Genomic DNA, 17,281 nt, shown 5'->3' with positions numbered 1-17,281 from the left:
TGTATGTATAATCGTGATTGTTTGTATATATTGCACAACAAAAGATAGAAGAAAAAAATACGGGTTATGGTGTTTCAACTTGGAGCAGCCATTCCTCTTGATATCTCTACGTATATGTATGGTTAATAAAAGACTGAAGAGAGTAAAGAGTAAGACAATAAGACAACTGGGCATCCATTAATAGGTAAGTCCCTCCTCACCGTTTTCATTCACCAATCCGTAGTGACCAAAACAGTGAACACCAGCTGATGTAAACACACACCTCTCACCACGCCGCCCTACCGCTGTGTCTGTCTTTGAGGGTTGGTGAGGTGCTCGTGTGGCATTGAGGGCGTGGCCAGCAGAGTGACAGCCCAACATGGCCAGTGTGAGGAGCTTGACTGTCCTGTGTCACCACCTGGGGCGCCTCACGCTGGGGCCCTCGCCGGTGCCTGCCCTGCTGGCCCCGGCTACCCTGGGTTCTCACTCCCTCCTACAGGTAAGGCCATCACTGCCAAATACCCACCAAGACTATGGCCCGGATTCTGAAATGCTGTTCTCAGTTCTTTTCATTTTTCAAGTGTGATTTTGGAGTAAACAAAATTAGAGTAAATAATTCAATGGATATTGCGATATTGTATAAGGATTGGAAAAAGGAGACTGGAGGGCGAGATGAAGTTATGGTAGGAAGAGTGTGCGTAGAGAAAGTTTATTATGGATTAATCCTTCGCATGGTACTGATGGTTCACCCCTAACTCGGACCGGGGCACTGTCCCCGAGAAACCGTCCCGCACGCTCGCCTCGATTCCCGGCTCCCCTTGCAGCCCCTCCACCCAGCTGATTTGACTTCTCATTAAATGAGAAATATATGGTATATAATTTTGTATTTGCGCAAGGGTTCCTTGAGACATGTCATGTATTTTAAGGGTTACGCAAGGGTAAAAAGAATCAGAAACGCTGCCTTATTCATTACTATATTCTCTCTCTCTCTCTCTGACCAATAGTGTGACTTCATATTATGTGACATCAAATCAGCTGGGTGGAGGAGCTGCAAAGTGGGAGCCGGGAATTGAGGCAAGCACGTGGGATGGTCTCTTAGGGACAGTGCCCGGACCGGATCGCAGCCAACTCGGACACACTCTATGGGTATTCACTTCTAATTGCAAATAATGGCATGAGGTATAATACTGTAAAAAGAAATATTCTCATTCAAAAGTTAGGGTGGCTTAGATTACATTCAGATTAATTCTACTCATTAATAACATTGTTGTTTTCTTTATTGTATAGAATTGACAAAAAAGAAAAATGTTCAGAATTAAATATTTAGTCTGGATATATGAATTAAAAGGCCAAGATTGTTTCAGTATGTGCTTTTTTAACTTGACACAAATAGGAATTTAACATTCATTCATGTGGATTACAATGATCACATACAGGTGAGGAAATACAACTACTACCACATCGACCGACCCAAGCCAAATGAGAAGAGGAACTTCCTGTTCATGGTACACTACCCTGAGGATGGCCAGTACACTGTCAAGCCACTCAAGACAACTAAGCTGGCCGGCAGAGACCCAGAGACAGGTGTGTGCCTTGACCAACCCTGCCTCACTGCCTCATGGGGGATGGTGGATGCCTAAGAGATCCTATTGAGTCGTAGGAATGTAAAGTGTCATGCTAAAACCTTTGTGGCATTTTTTTTCCGGTTTTGATGCCAGTCCCTCTGTGCAGGCCGCATTGTTGTGGGCACACTGGGTGGCGGGGCCAAGAGGAACTACCGCTGGATTGACTGGTACAGAACAGGACCCACAGATGGAACCTTTCTGGAGGAGAGAGTGATTCACGTCCAGTATGACCCTAACCGATCAGCGAGGATTGCGCTTGTTGGTGGCGGGGACAGCCTTCGGTAAGAGGGTTGCTGTTTTTTAAAGGTGTTCAAATGAGATGCCAATCCCCCAAACAGTGTCAAGAGAGTTAGCCAAAAGAATGGAAGAAATGTCTAGAAACCTTATTCCTTTTACAAATATTTCATAATTTTTCCAGTGAATAGACGGTGTAGAGGAGGTTCTTCTTGATGTATCATATCATATTTCATTATTCACGTATCATCATCATTGTCCTCAGTGTAAGAAATGTGTAATGTGCATGTTCTGCCATCCCACAGATACATTTTGGCCACAGAAAACATGAAGGGTGGAGACCTCATCAAGACCTCCAGCTTCATACCCAGGATTCCCGGTGAGTGACGGGAGCGAGGCAAGTGATGCTGCTGGCGAAGGGATGGACACTGTAGTACATGCTTTAATCTGCTCTCAGTAGTTCCAATCTAAATAGAATTGAGGGAATCAAATTTAGAATATACAGGCAGGACAGGTATCCTAACCAAGGTGTACACACACACACACACACACCATACATGATAATTCAGTTTTAAATATCAGAATGTACATCACATATATTGAACTAGAGATGGGGGGATTGTTTCCTTTCTTGATCCCGTTCCTCCCATGCAGTGCGGCCCAAGGAGGGGGATGCATACCCAGTGGGAGCCTTACCTACTGGAACAGCAGTCAATTGTGTGGAGGTCGTGCCAGGTGATGGTGCCAGGTGAGCACTCCTTGTTGCCAACAGTGTGCAGGTTGTTCATTAAATACCTTATGAACACACTTCCATTGGTGTCTTGTTACTTTGTTTTTGGTTTTGCTTTTAGGACTGTTCCATCTCAGCATTTCAGCTCTTCTTGGTGATTTCCAGAAAGGTGAAGGCTGCCGGCACTGCTGGCATCATCATGAAGAAGATTGGACAGAAGGTTGTGGTGCAGCTTCCCTCCAAGATGGAGCTTGCCCTTGACCCAAAGTGTATGGCCACAGTAGGTGAGTACTAATTACAGGTATGGACAGGTGGTATATGCTGCTTCACATATTTTCTGTAGTTTTGACCTAGAATACTACAGTACATGTTTATACAATCTATCAATCGCCAACATCGTTCACAGTGCCGAGTTGTGCAGTGCGTGACTGTTTTAATTATCAGTAGTATATAACATGTAGTATGTACTATGTGATAAATGAAAACCATTATTTTTCTTTCCTGGAAATTTTGCACCTTAAGACATTAGTAAATTTCTGATGTCTAGTTATTGAGAAGTAAATTTTTTATGTCTAGTTATTGAGAGGTCCCTATTCAGTTACTTGTGTAGATATAAATTGCCTCAGTTATATATGTAACGTAAAAATGAAATAATAATAATAATAATAATAATAATGATAGCAAAAACAGCAACACTATATTAGTATCAATAATAATAAGAGCAAAAGTTTAATAATAGTAATAATAATAATAATAATTAATAACAGCAAGAGGAATGATATCATTAAATATGATAATGATACAATGGTCAGAGAGAGAAAGAGAGTACTCTGACAGTTAAGAGAGAGAGAGACCTGCTGGCAAGTAGAGGGTGTGGGGTGGTAATAGGAGGCAGAGAAGCCTTCACAAAACTTGTTGCCTGTGCCAGTAAGTATGATTTGCTCAGCGGGCAGAGGGAGAGCGTGAGGTTTCCGTGCAAGAAAGACACGTCCTGGGAGGAAGCTCCCCTGTTAGTGAACCCACTGACGTCACTAGCCCCAGCTCTTTTCCCCTTAGAGCTGCGTGTAGGTCCACCTTCTATTCTATGGGCCTTGGATACAACAAGAGAAGATGTTGTGTGAGGCTGCATATGTATACAAACAATACATGTACAGTGCTTTACATACATTGTCGTCGTTTCTACACACCAACTTACCGAATTACTGTATGTACAGTATTTGTAAGTGACACCATAGACCCCGTGATATAGTGAAAAATCCGAAGAATGTATTTGCGAGTATGTATAAAAACCACGAAACAGTGAAGCCGCGAAAGTCGAACAGTGAAATAGTGAGGGAACACTGTACTCTTACCATTCCTTAAATGAATCCCATGTATTCAACATATTCCCCTTTCATTTCAGTATATTACATTCAGTGCATTGTTACTTGTTTGGCAGGCAGCTGTGTGACTCTTATGTGTTTCAGGGAGGTTGTCTAACCCCACCCATGGACAGAAGCACATAGGGTCTGCACAGCGGAACCGGTGGCTGGGGCGCCGGCCGGCCTCTGGGCTTTGGCAGCGTAAGGATGGTTACCGCGGTAGGAAGATCAAGCCAATTCCAAAAATGAAGAGCTATGGTGTCCAGAAAGAGAAGTTCCTTACACCAACTTTACCATCCCAACTGAAGGACCTCGCAAGAAGATTATACCAAGCACAGATCGTGTGTCTTGAGCAGAGAATTGTCTTGTTAATGTTGCCCAGATCTTTATTTCTTGTCTCTCCTTGAAGGTAATGGACAAATGAAAGTGTGATTGATGCTATCTTGTTTGTATATAATAAAGCCTTCACAATAGTTTCTTAGTCTATTATTATCTGTTATTACAATATTGTCCTCTGTCAGTCCTCATTCATCAAGGTGTGCAAATCTTCGCCTCAGCTTCTCCCTCTTCTTGAAGTTTTTCTGTCTGGGTTGTCGAGCAGCAACTGGACCACTGTCAACAGGGAAAATTAATATTAGAGTCAAATACAAGTAGAAATTTGTTTTACCTTTAAATGGCCACCTAGAATCATTCATGGGCCATCTAGATTTTGTATTACTGTACATTTACAGTATAGCGAGTGCAGTAATACTTACTTTTTGGTTTGTATCATTCCTCCAGTGTTAATACCCTTGATGTGGTACTGGGGTGTTGCTGCTCCAAAGAACTTGACATCTATTGCCTCAGGCTTCACCTTATATGGCTGGAAATGAATGAGCTATAGTTATCATCAATCACTTGTAGCACTGAGAGGTTCCCATTACACACAGCAAGGCATCAATAAAGGTCATGAGCATTCCTTCTAATGTTAAAATTGTTCCTGTAACAGGAAAATAAGATTCAGAATAATCAGCTGCAGCAGACACAAGAAATCAATTTTTACGTTCTCCAGGAACCATCCCTGTGTTACTCACCTGGGTGGCTACCTGCTGTGGAGTGAGTTTTGCCTGCCCTCCACGTTTTTTCATCTGAAACACACAATGAAAGGTTCTGTAAAGGCAGAGACTTTTCATTTCATTTCACTATCCATTCACTTTTGCCAGGAGTGTTCTTGGGCAAGTTTTGGGTACAGTTGATGCCAAGAATTTCAGTACAGGTCATGGCAAGGTGAGTGCAATATCTGGCATCACCGTAGTAGAGCAAGAAATATCCCACATTATAGGGATGATGAGAAAATGGTGGCAACGTTTTTTAAGACAAACCCCTAACAAGGTTTTGTCTTGGGCAGCATTGCCAACTGTCACTTCATCTCCAATTACCCTAACATGGGATATTTCCTGCTCTACTGTGTGGTTATGCCAGATCTCACTCACCTTGGAGCTAAGTGTACATGTAACTTTTTGAGAGGGGTACCTGGGAGAGGGTGTGTGTGTGGTACTCTGCCTGCAAGACTGAGGGTGGTGCATGGGCATACAGCAGCTTGCCATTGACAAAATCTTTGAGGATGTATCGAGCAGAGCGTGGGTTGTCCGGCATGCCTCGCTGTGTCATGAATCCTCGCATGACTGTAACATGAAAGGCAAAGTTACAGGAAGAGAAATTACCAGAAATGCTGGTCTGTATTGGAACATTTCATACTAAAATTCATTTAAGACATCTATCTGACTGGCAGCTAACAGCCTCTGTGTTTCAATATCACAGAGCAAACCCATTCAAGAAAGGAGAGAAATATATAAATAAATATATCAAGCACTATCTTACATCCATAGGAATTGAGTAGCTCCTCTGATGTTGGGGGTCGGTCTGGGTCCTCCCCCTCCAGGGGTTTGGGCAGCGTGATGCCGTAGGTGTGCTCCAGGACATCCCGGGGAATCCTGCTGGTCACCAGGTTGATTGGAGCAACTTCATCTCGCATCTACAGACAAAAGGATAAATTTACTACTCCTTCCTTTAGGGCTGGCATCATTGCACTACAAGGCCACCTGAAACAAGATTTATACACACACATAATACATTCTGTAAAATTAAATAAAAATTCATCTCTAGCCATGCTAGTCAATGATATACACAATGTCTGTGACAGATGATGAAGCCTGGAGACATAAGTACCTGGTCAATGGGGAGGATGCCAGAGATGATCATTTCCTGCTTGGTGGTGACAAAGGCTGGGAACACAAGGCCAGGACAGTCACATAGAAGGATGTCGTCTGCCAGGTATAACGTCTGTGGAGCAATCATGTGCACCATTAGTGTATGTTAACCCATCCACTGTCACACAGCACTTCGCTGAGGAATGACTGGTTTGTAACTGAAAACTGACTTAGCAACTGTGCAAGCTCATCATGTCCTATCTTTTCAATACCAATTATTACATTTTATTTGAATTGTTGTATATGGTTTGTACATACACTATTTCCTCAGGTAATGCATTCACTGACATACTGCTCTGACTGAAAGAGTGTGTCAATGTATATCATAACCTGTACTTGCCTGGAAATGTTTTGTTTTGCCTGGAGTAGCAGAGACAGACACTTTTTTGTCCTGCATGAGACAATTGATGGTGGAACTCTTGCCAACATTAGGGTAGCCCACCAACCCAACAGTGACGGTCTTCCCCAGCAGCCGCTGCCTCGTGTATACCGTGCGGAACACCTCGATCAGCTCACTGCGACTCAGGAGCTTACTAGAGGTGACAAAGCTACTGGGTTGACTCTCTGAGGAAGCTGAGGGGGAGCTTGTGTGTTCTGCTGCACTGCTCTCCACTCCTTCAGACTGGCAAGGTGGCACACTCATACCCTGCTTCTTCAGATTGACAGTCAGTGCTTCCAGATCTTGCCGACACTCCTCGATATTTGCAGTTTGTGTTTCCTCGCTCTCGTTTGTCTCACTATCCAGTCGCCTCCTGTTCTCTTGTTCCTCTGTGGCATTTCTTGCCTTCTCCTCCTCCTCCCGAATAGTGTCAAGCTCCTCGCCACTCAGAGCAGAGAAGAATACTGCCTTGATGCCTTCCTCCCTGAAATATTTGGCCCACATCTCTCTCTGAGCCTCCGTCAAAAAGTCAGACTTGTTCACCAGTAGCAGATTCTCCTTCTTGGGATCCACTTCCTTCACATATGCCTCCAGGTCCTCACAACGGAACAGTAGTGGGTTCCGGGCGTCCATGATCTGCACCACCACGTCACTACAACACAACAAGGATGGTTTAAGTAAGGGAAGGAAATTATTATATCACTTCAACACTCAGTAAGTTCACAGAGCATCACTTCACTTACCTCCTCTCTATAACTCTCCATAACTGCCTCCAAAACTCTAAATTCCTCTCAAAGGGAGTGAGAGTTATGCCTTCCACCTCCTGAAGCTTGGCCAGATTCCTGCGCCATGAGAGGAAACTGCTGCGCTCAGCCTCGGCCAGCTGCTCTGGGGTGGTCGTCATGTTCCATGGTGGCCTGTCAGAGGCGATACATTAACATGTCACAGAACTCACAATATCTTGGTGGGAGAGAAATTAGTCTGAAGATTCACTGCAAAGGAACATGTCACTGCATCACCTACACCACCACACCACCACCACCACCTGCCTGCGAGGAATACTCAGCATCTCCTTGTTGGCCTCCTGTGCGGCACGAATCTTTCTTTTCTCCTCCTCTGTTAACATTCCAATCTGTGTGACTGGCCGCACAAACTTGATATTCAGCTTCTCTGCCTGCAAAAAAAAAAGTTAAAATTATTTTCAGAGAACCAAAGAAATTCAACTTTTAAATTTTTTTTGCTGCAATCTGGTTTTGAAATTAAGTTTTTTTCCTTTTTCATACTACATCTGAACTTCATAGAAATTCCAAATGAAAATATGTAATCACAATATGTACTGATAAATTTCTGAGTAGCAAAGCACATTATTTGAAATTTGAAGAACAATTTACAGTTAAATTTGTGATGTGCTTCTTTCCCATTTAAATGTGAAATATGCATAAATTACCAATACATTGCATTTGGATGAAATTACTTTGGCAGACTTTTCCCTCACCTGGAATTCTGTCCCCGCCAACTCAGCAGTGGCCAGGAACTCATCCACGTGTGTTTGCTCCGTGATGGACTGCAGGTTGAGGCGGTTCCACTCCTGCCCATCATTAATCTCGGACGTGTGAAGCTGAAATCATGCAAATACTTGAGATCCTTCACTGTGGACAAGGATATGAGGTGTATGGTGTATAAGGAATGACCTAACCCAACCTGGTGGTATTGAGTGTTTAACAGCATCTACTAAGTTAAGGTTACTTCTCTATGTACTTCTTTTCTTCAGCAATGACTCACCAATGATGTTCCCACTTTGTTCTTTGCATGCTTGGCCTTCATCAGACTCCTCCCCAGACTGCCACTGCCATTCTTCTTCCCCATCCTGGACGTGTCACTCACCACTCGTCTCACACTGTCAGAAGACACTCTTGTTATGACTCACTGCCACACACCTGCCCATGCAGTCCCTGTGGCCTCTCCACCACCCACATCCACCCCTGCCTCACCTGAAGCCTGGATCTGACCAGTTGGTGGGGACCAGAATCCCCTTCAGGTTAGGTTATGTGGGGACCAAGGCAGGAGGGGTTACATTAGGTTAGGTGTATTGACCCTCTCTTAATTTATATGATGGGCATCACAGAGGAATTGTCCCCCCTAAATATTACCCAAGCTAAAAATGTGCCACCAATAAATCTATTTCCATGAAAACTTTTCTCGAGGACTAAATTCACTTATTTTTGCGTCCCTCACTCGAAAAGCCAGCTCTCCCACCCTCCCACCGCAGCCAGTCCCTGTAGCTTGTACAGGCTGGGGTGATGTAACATTCACCTGCCTTGTCCCTTCTCACTTGTATACCAAATATATAGTGAACCATAGACATTGCCAGCACCATTACTACTACAATCGCTGCCAAGGTGGACTATGAGAGAGAGAGAGAGAGAGAGAGAGAGAGAGAGAGAGAGAGAATCACATGGCAAAACACAAACAATACCAAACAATACACTCCCTCCACACAGCACACCACTCTCATATAGCCATTACCCACCAACACACCCTTTGCTCCTCCCTCACTTCACTCCTTCCCTAGTAATGTTAATGAGGCAGATCAATCCGTACTCACCACTACTCACTCACCACCCGCACCCAGCTGGCCAATGCACGTGGCTGCCAATGACGTGCTGCCAGCCTCACGTGGAAAACATCTCGTACTCCATTGTTATTATTCTATTATTATTATTATTATTTATTACCCATTATTTATTACCTATTATTTATTACCGCTTGTATAATCATAATATACTACTGAAAAATGTATCAAGGCTGAGACGCGGGATAACAGTGGAGACATTTTTTTTTTTATAGATAGATAGGTAGACAGACACACATAGATTATCTAATTGACTGACTGATTAAATGATAGACTGCCAGGTAAATATACTGGTTCACATATCTAAACTCAAAAGTGGAATGTATTGTGTGAGAGAAAGGAGACATAGATAGACAAGATATACAAGACAGCTAATGGTAGTTACACTGACATGACTTGGGAGAAAACTGACAGATAGACAGAGATATAAAGACAAAATGATAGACTGACTGTCACTGACATGACTGACTGACTGACTAGACAGACAGACAAATACATATACTGTTTAGAAAAAAAAAAAATGGTGAATTAGAACAAAAACTACAAATTAGAAAAAAAAAAATTGATAGAGAAGCAGACTAGAACAAATATGAATTTTCTACAGAAGCAAGAAATTATGTTAAGTAAGTTTAGGAGGCATTTACGTAAAGGTCTATTCCAGCAAAACTAATCGGGAATAAACTCTTGCTTCCTCATCTTCACCTCCAACTTGTCTGAATATTAAGTAGGAATATCACACCACCTCACCACCTTACTCACTTCAGACAGTTTTTTTTTTTTTCTATGTAAGAGGGGAAAGGTGGTCAAGGGCAATAAAAATGATTAAACAAAGAGGCCCACTTAGATGCCAATCCCTAAGCAGGTCCAAGAGGGTCTGCCAAAAGAATGGTCTTGAAACCTTCCTCTTAAGTGGTAAGCAATGACAGACACTTACAAATGGATGCTTTATTCATCACTATCCTTGACAAAATTGAGGGAGCCGAGAGCAGCGGTAAAATTGCTGGTGGCAGCTGAGAGGAGGCTATCACTCAGCACTCAGCCCCACCTTTGGGTAACAAGTGGGGGAATGCCTGACTGAATGACTGCAGCCCTCAACACAAAGGCACAATATGACACGCTGATTATCTCCAATACAATAATACGTCATGCTCTGCGGCTTGAGGGTCAGAGAGGATGGTTCTTTATTACTAGTTTTCACTTGAAGAAATGCTAACCTGGTATAAGAAATGCATAAAAGATGGAAGTATTTTGACAGCATAGAAATATGTCAATCTTCAGGCAAAAAAAATGGAACAAAAAAGTGACATAAACACACAATTTTGTAGCATTTTCATCCCTCAAGATTATACCAAGTTAGAGATCTTTCCAGCAGTGTACATCTTGACAGTTTGACGACTGCTGTATTACTCAAGCAATTAGCTTTTAGTCTCACCTTCCATGGCATAACAGATAACTGAACCGCGATGCTTCATAAATTTGTGCATCTGGTTCAGTTTCCTGCAGTCTATCTATTTATCTATCTAAGTTAAGTCTCAGTATGGCCTAGTATTGCCTTATAAAACCAGTTACAAAATAGTCATCAGAAAAAAAAAAAACTGGCATTAAATAAACATTTTATAATTAAAAGGTCATGAGGAAATACTAAATATCATTAAACAATTCACAACTTATTGGCAAATTAAAGCATGTTATTCATGAGTGAAGTCACTGTGCACTTCACTCATGGCAGTACAAAAGCCACAAGGATACAAAGAAAACAAACCTGAAAGCCACAACACAGTAACAGTAAAGCTAAAAACACACCAGAATTCCAAGTCAAGCTAAATAACAGTACATGAGTGGCTTTCATGGGAGGGACACACACTCACTGGCAGGACCAAGACAGATAGAGCCTTGTATTCAGAAACACTCATCTCTCTCACCACAACTAATTTCAAAAGCCAAAGAGACTAACCAGGTTCTCATGAATGCTTCTACAGTTAATAATGTAGAAATCTTGTTAATTCATCGCTAAAGTCATGAAAAACACTCTTAGAAACCTGGGCTGCTTCAACTAGAGCTTTTGAAAATAGTCGAGGTGTGAAGTGTTCAAGAATATGACCCAGAATGACCTTGTTCACTCTTCACCAAGACGACAACAACTAGAGGCACTGAGGGAGGTAGGGGCGGGAAGGTACAGGCAGGAAAGGAAGGGTGTGACTCTGTTTGTGTCCCCTGTCAACCAAATGGCCTAAGGAAAGTTCCCATATCCTCATCGTTTTGTGCATTCTAACCTATCTCTCTCTCCCTGATCTCTATCTCACACACACACCCTTAAACAAACACCTTTCAATCTATAAGTAGTTCTACACAGACTGACATCATCAAGAAGGCACAGCAAAAAAAACTTATACAAAAAAAGTCTTTAGAAAGTGAGACTATTAACTGATACAGACAGGATAGTAGTGTGTAAGTTAGTGAAATACCAAGTTTAAGTGACAAAAATGTTCAGCTTCAAGGAACGAGTGTTAACAGCTGGAAAAGAATAAGAAATTGACTCTGTTTTTGTTTGAATGCATTAAGAATAGTCAGACGAGGACACGTGGCCCCTCCCTCCAGGCCGACTACTGCACCACACCACACCACACCACAGCACACCACAACACACAAGGGTAAACACTCAGTCAAAACACCATTATCTTATCATACCAAAACTTGAGTCACATTTCCTGACATTTTGAGATGAGTTTATCATCAAAATACAAAGTGTCACACCTAAAGCCACCATACCACAGACAATGAACACACATGAAGCATTCACTCCAGCGGTTCATGGTGAGACAAGACAACAAGACAATCTCTGCACAACATTCCACTTTGTAATTCACAAACACGAGATCTTACATACATAGTTTCCTTATGAGGATCTCTATTTCAGCCATGTCACTGATTTGTCACCTTCCTGCTGGACATTTCTCTGGACACCTTCGCCTCCAGCACAGCGAGGCTCTCCATCTCTTGAGCCTCAGTCACAGTCTTGTGCTTGGCAGTTTGTTGAGTGTAAAAATAATGTGTGAATGTTACTCGTGAAAAAAGTACCACATTTTCAAAAAGTCTGCTATGCATATACCAGCACGTACATATAAGTCTATGGAATCAAATGTATAAGAGCAGAATATAAGCCATGATGGTACTCTAAAAATATATCTCTGATGGATCTGACTCTTCTGCTACAAAGTATGATATCTATGAAATGCTCGCTAAAAGCTAAAAACACATGCACACGCAGACACAGTGATACTTCAGTTCTGAGCCTCGGATTATCAAGTACAAAACGTGTAACATACAAAATATTTACAGAGTGCACCAGCCTTCAGCCTCTTCATCTCAGGGCAACACTCACACCAGCAAGGCATCACAGGGGCAGCAGCCACAGGTGAGGTGCCACAAAGCTGAGACGAAGAGGTTTTGAAATGCTAGGCTCTAAACATTTTGTTTGTTATCTAAAGAAACTAAAATTTCACAAACATGACAGGCATGAAACAATGTCAATGCTGCAGCATTTGATTTGAAAGTAAAGAGGAAGCAGTGATGTAGCCAAGGAGCAGTGTTGCCCTGCCACTCCTGTGCCTGCCCTCAGGAGGCACTGCAGGACACTCACAGGGTGCTCAATACTGCTGGTGTTTTCCTTAGCTGGGCAAGACTTAACAGACATGCAGGACAGCTGTGCCAAGGCTGACCACTGGTGCTGATGACAACCACTCACGCATCACACTTGTGTCAGTGGCGCCGTGTGTGGCTGTCGTTCATGACAAATTCTCTCTACACAAATAAAAAAGTTCATTGTGCTCTGATACAGGCTTAGTCATATTCAGATCAGTTACAGGCTCAAGCTGCTGAGTGTTTGTTTACTTCCCCTACAGCCTGAACTGCAGTGCACACTCCCAAACTGTACAATAATAGTACTGCACATGAGAATGAACACAGACAAAATGTTTTTTTACTTTGAATTCTTAATTATATGAAATTTAATAAAAATATTAAAAACTATAACTGTATGTACAGCACAAATTTCACCATACTTAAATGTTAACAATGATTTATATTATAAAATAAATTCTATATGATTGCCACCATCATGTAGTTCCAGAACTAAAGAGGACCTAAAGTTCATTTTCACTTTTCACAAGCATGTATCTTGAGTGACTTGGAAAACTTTCTGAGTTGTATACTGTAGAGCTTCATACCTAGCTATACTGTACACATAGTACTTACACTTACACCACAGAGCAATGCTTCTAGTAGGCACCCTGCACTAATACATTACAGTAATATCAATTAAATCACTGCACAAAATACTAATCCCCCAGACTCACACTCACACTCACACTGACATCACAGTGAAGCAGTGGGCAGCAGGCAAAGCAAGCACTGCAAGCCTTCACTGCTTCTGCCTCACACTGCACTGCTGCCTTCATGGTGACCACACAGAGCTGCTCACCAACACTCATTCATGTACGGGCTAGCCTTTCACCACACTGTCTGGAACACTTTGACCAGATAAAAGAGAGAAATGTTATGAATGTATCAGAATGTTCTTCCATTCAGCTTTCCATTCCCTACTGACACAGCCAATACTGTAATGTGAATCACGTCACACTCACTCCTCTACAATCTCCCAAAACTTATGAAGATAAGATGAATATGTACTGAACAGGGATTTCAAATTAATCACATTACTTTTATATCTTCTGCAGCTATAAGATATGTGTGTGTGTGTGTGTGTGTGTGTGTGTGTGTGTGTGTGTGTGTGTGTGTGTGTGTGTGTGTGTGTGTGTGTGTGTGTGTGTGTGTGTGTGTCAGGTTTTAATGCTTTCTTGTACTTTAATGATTGTTGAAAGAATGAAGAGAATATTTCAGGTGTAATGTTCCTTATACAAGTGAATTTCAAAAGTCAACAAATACTTCATTGCTTCCTGCCTTCACATGACGATAAAAACAGAATATACTGGATGATGGAGACATACTTCCTTTCTGTTCTCCCCAGTCCTCACAGAGCCAGGGGCATTGTGTTAAGGTGAGCATGGCACTGTCTGCTCGCTCCCTTTACTCTTGCCCTATGAACGCTGATGGAAAGCAAATCAGTGTGATCTGAAATACTTCTATTGTAAAGACACTCTCACTGACAGGCACAGATGGGAGGACATGCTGGGAAGAGTGAAGGCTTCTGCTTCTTTCCCTAACCTTTCTTACCCTGCACAACACACACACATACATCCACACACACAGAGGAAGGAGAACACAGCCTACCACCACCACCACCACACCCTTGCTACCAGTCCCTGTTGGCCACCACTGTGCGATAAACAATGCTGACTTGGATGAGGATGATGATGATGACCACCACATCATCTGCCAGTCCCAGCAGCCCCAGGAAGGCCTCGGGGATGATGTCGATGGGGCTCACCACATACAGGACTGCCATCACCACTGACAGGATCACCCGCAGCTTGAACGCCATCAGGATCCCGCGCCAGGTGAACAGCTCGGCCCAAATGTGGCGGAGGATGGTGGGTAGGTCCTGTAGCTGGCCATACCACTGGGGGAAGGGGGGGAGGACAGACACAAAAGGGCTTTATTGATGGTTTAAGGTTATGTGTATATGGTAAGACACAATTATTTGCACTTATTCTCATGTTTTCTTGATTCATTAACCTATTTTTCATTTCTTTATGTAACAGCAGCACTAGTCAAGGAAAAAAGTGGGATATAAAAAAACAACTCCAGAACTCTGTGCCTGGTTCTATATTTCCTCCTTCCTTTGACTTGAACTCTTTCAGAAGGCAGGTTCCAAAACACTTATCCTGCAATTTTGTGTGACCTTTCCCACCTTTCTTTAAGGAGTGGCACCTTAGCAGATCCTTTCCTTAACTTTTTTGCTGCTCTTGGCCTGCGCTCCATTCTCAAAACAAATAAAACAGTAGCAAAACACATCCATCTAAATCTACTGATACTTTGCTAACCAGTGACAAATACTTACCGGTAAATGCCCCACTGATAAGCCATCTCCATACACAACAAACTTTTTTTCTTTATGTAAGAGAGAAAATCTGGCTAAAGGAACAAAAGCAATTAAACAGAAAGGCCCACTGAGATGCCAGTTCCCGAGCAGGTCCGAGAGAATGGGAAACATGTCCTAAAACGTCCCTAGTTCTTAAATGAGTTCAGGTCAAAGGAAGATGGAAATACAGAAGCAGGTTGGCAGTTCCAGAGTATAACAGAGAGCTTACCGATCTGGGATGCTGCGAGTACATTCTGTTGTATTCCTGCACCTGGGCCACCACCCTCTCCCGCTCCATCACTGCAGGGACGTCAGCCGCCATCACCTCCCCCTCAGAGAAGCACGGCAGCAGCAGGATGATCTAAGGGACGGTGGCAGCTGTACTAGTGTGATGGTATGATAGCTTAGTTAGGTTAGGTGTGTTACTGTGTTATTGTTGCTGGTGTTTGTAGTGGTGTTGTGAAAATGTGTGTGTGTGTGTGTGTGTGTGTGTGTGTGTGTGTGTGTGTGTGTGTGTGTGTGTGTGTGTGTGTGTGTGTGTGTGTGTTTGTGTTTTGTGGGAAAGTAGATGCTTATTACTAATACTATTACTTCTACATCTACGACTACTACTACTGCTGTTACTACTACTACTACTACTACTACTACTACTATCTACCTATTTCTTCTATTTCTTTCATTCTTCTCATGTCTACAACTGAGCAGCATCCCCCCTCCCCCACCAAAAAAAAAAAAAAAAAAAAAAAAAGAAAAATCGTAAGTAATTGAGTCCAAACCTCCCCCATTGAATAAACAAATGAGATAAACTGATACACACACACACACACACACACTCACAAAACAAAAAAATCATTCACTCACTCACTCACTACTTGACCTTCCTATCCAGTGAAGCAAAGGGACCACTAGAGCGAGAGCAGTGTACACGTTACCTCCTGGCGGCAGTAGGGACACAGCATGGGGGTGATGGTGAAGTTGGTCTGCCAGTTCTGAATGATGCATGTCGCTGAATGTATAGAAATAAAGGAAAACAAAATATATTACATGGTTATTCTCTCACGTCAGAAAATACAGTACGATATCTGAGCCTTGTTTCTTATTAGGTAGAAGTATTACATGGTTATTCTTTGAGGTCAGAAAATAAAGTATAATATCTGAGCTTTGTTTTTTAATAGGTAGAAGTATTACATGATTCTCTCAGGTCAGATAGTAAAGGAGGTCAATAAATAGCTTAGGAATTATTAAATCTGAGCCTTGTTTCTTATGGGGCAGAAATATTACACAATTATTCTCTGAGGTAAGAAAGTAAAGGAAGTTAATAAATAGCCTAAGAAGTATTATATCTAAGCTGTATTTTGTATGTTCTCTCTCTCTCTCTCTACAGACATAAAATATACAGTAGTAGTCTTTTTTTCCTCTCCTCTCCTCTTTTTTTTATTTATACTATGTGGGCTTTTCATGGGAATTTATGGGCTAAAGGGGATACTTTTGAGGGTACCTCCTATCTCAAAGCCCACCCGCTAGGAAACCGTTGCCCTGAGTGAGGAAGCCCAACCTGCACTCAGACCGTGGACAGGATTTGAACCCGTGCACTTGGAGACCCCTCGGATCCCAAAGCACGCATGGTTCCACTGTACCATCTGTTGACTATTCAGAGCAAACTTCATTGATCTCTCCCTCTCTCTCATGCAAAGAATCAAAACAGTTTCTTTTCCTCCTCTTCAGTTGTTTCTCACATTCACTCACACCTCACACCAGCATTTATTTCTTTATTTTATGTAAGAGGAGAAATCTGGCCAAGAGCAACAAAAATGATTAAACAAAGAGGTCCACTTAGATTCCAGTCCCTGAGCAGGTCCAAGAAAGTTTGTCAAAAGAAAGGGATAAATGTCTTGAAACCTCCGTCCCGTTCAAGCCATACTCACCACAGTAGACATGGCCGCAGTTAGTCTCCAAGGCAAACCTGGCCGGGTCCATACAGATAGGGCACTCATTTTCTGAGGCCGACCTCCTCACACGCACCATCTCTGTGTTTGGGTTGCGCAGGGTGAG

The 17,281-nt window shown here is 42.6% G+C and overlaps 3 protein-coding genes across 5 annotated transcripts in view; 1 reads left to right on the top strand and 2 right to left on the bottom strand.

The window, feature by feature from the left end:
* The first annotated feature begins 204 nt into the window (after positions 1-204).
* LOC123501248 (39S ribosomal protein L2, mitochondrial-like) lies at positions 205-4,405 on the top strand. The gene is given in 8 exon segments (XM_045249979.1): positions 205-478; positions 1,416-1,563; positions 1,711-1,885; positions 2,144-2,217; positions 2,493-2,586; positions 2,734-2,852; positions 4,035-4,193; positions 4,196-4,405. Coding segments are annotated over 8 exon segments (975 nt in total). The 5' UTR covers positions 205-358; the 3' UTR covers positions 4,282-4,405.
* Positions 4,362-12,215, bottom strand: LOC123501247 (large subunit GTPase 1 homolog). Of its 3 annotated transcripts, none has more exons than XM_045249977.1 (12): positions 12,077-12,215; positions 8,340-8,454; positions 8,053-8,175; positions 7,607-7,731; positions 7,301-7,474; positions 6,519-7,209; positions 6,138-6,251; positions 5,790-5,943; positions 5,442-5,593; positions 5,003-5,056; positions 4,685-4,791; positions 4,362-4,541 (listed from the first exon to the last, which is right to left on the bottom strand). In XM_045249977.1, the coding sequence occupies exons 2-12, from the start codon at positions 8,421-8,423 to the stop codon at positions 4,454-4,456; spliced, it is 1,866 nt and encodes a 621-aa protein (XP_045105912.1). In that variant the 5' UTR covers positions 8,424-8,454; positions 12,077-12,215; the 3' UTR covers positions 4,362-4,453. The 3 variants fall into 3 exon arrangements, with proteins under 3 accessions (XP_045105912.1, XP_045105911.1, XP_045105913.1); XM_045249976.1 differs by lacking the exon at positions 12,077-12,215 and adding an exon at positions 9,163-9,257; XM_045249978.1 differs by lacking the exon at positions 12,077-12,215 and adding an exon at positions 9,088-9,108.
* The window catches only part of LOC123501249 (E3 ubiquitin-protein ligase RNF170-like), a 9,459-nt gene continuing 2,297 nt past the window's right edge, over positions 10,120-17,281 (bottom strand). The window contains exons 3-6 of the mRNA XM_045249980.1: positions 17,155-17,281; positions 16,162-16,235; positions 15,459-15,590; positions 10,120-14,767 (exon numbers count right to left, since the gene is read on the bottom strand). The exon at positions 17,155-17,281 is cut by the window's right edge and continues 17 nt beyond it. Of these exons, the coding sequence (XP_045105915.1) occupies positions 14,501-14,767; positions 15,459-15,590; positions 16,162-16,235; positions 17,155-17,281 (600 nt within the window). The 3' untranslated portion in view covers positions 10,120-14,500. The remainder of the gene's footprint in view (positions 14,768-15,458; positions 15,591-16,161; positions 16,236-17,154) is intronic.

The sequence above is a fragment of the Portunus trituberculatus genome, chromosome 9, assembly GCF_017591435.1.
Source record: "Portunus trituberculatus isolate SZX2019 chromosome 9, ASM1759143v1, whole genome shotgun sequence".
Classification (NCBI taxonomy): Eukaryota; Metazoa; Arthropoda; class Malacostraca; order Decapoda; family Portunidae; genus Portunus; species Portunus trituberculatus.
The sequence above is the reverse complement of the archived record's forward strand: the minus strand, read 5'-3'. Positions and strand labels throughout refer to the sequence as shown.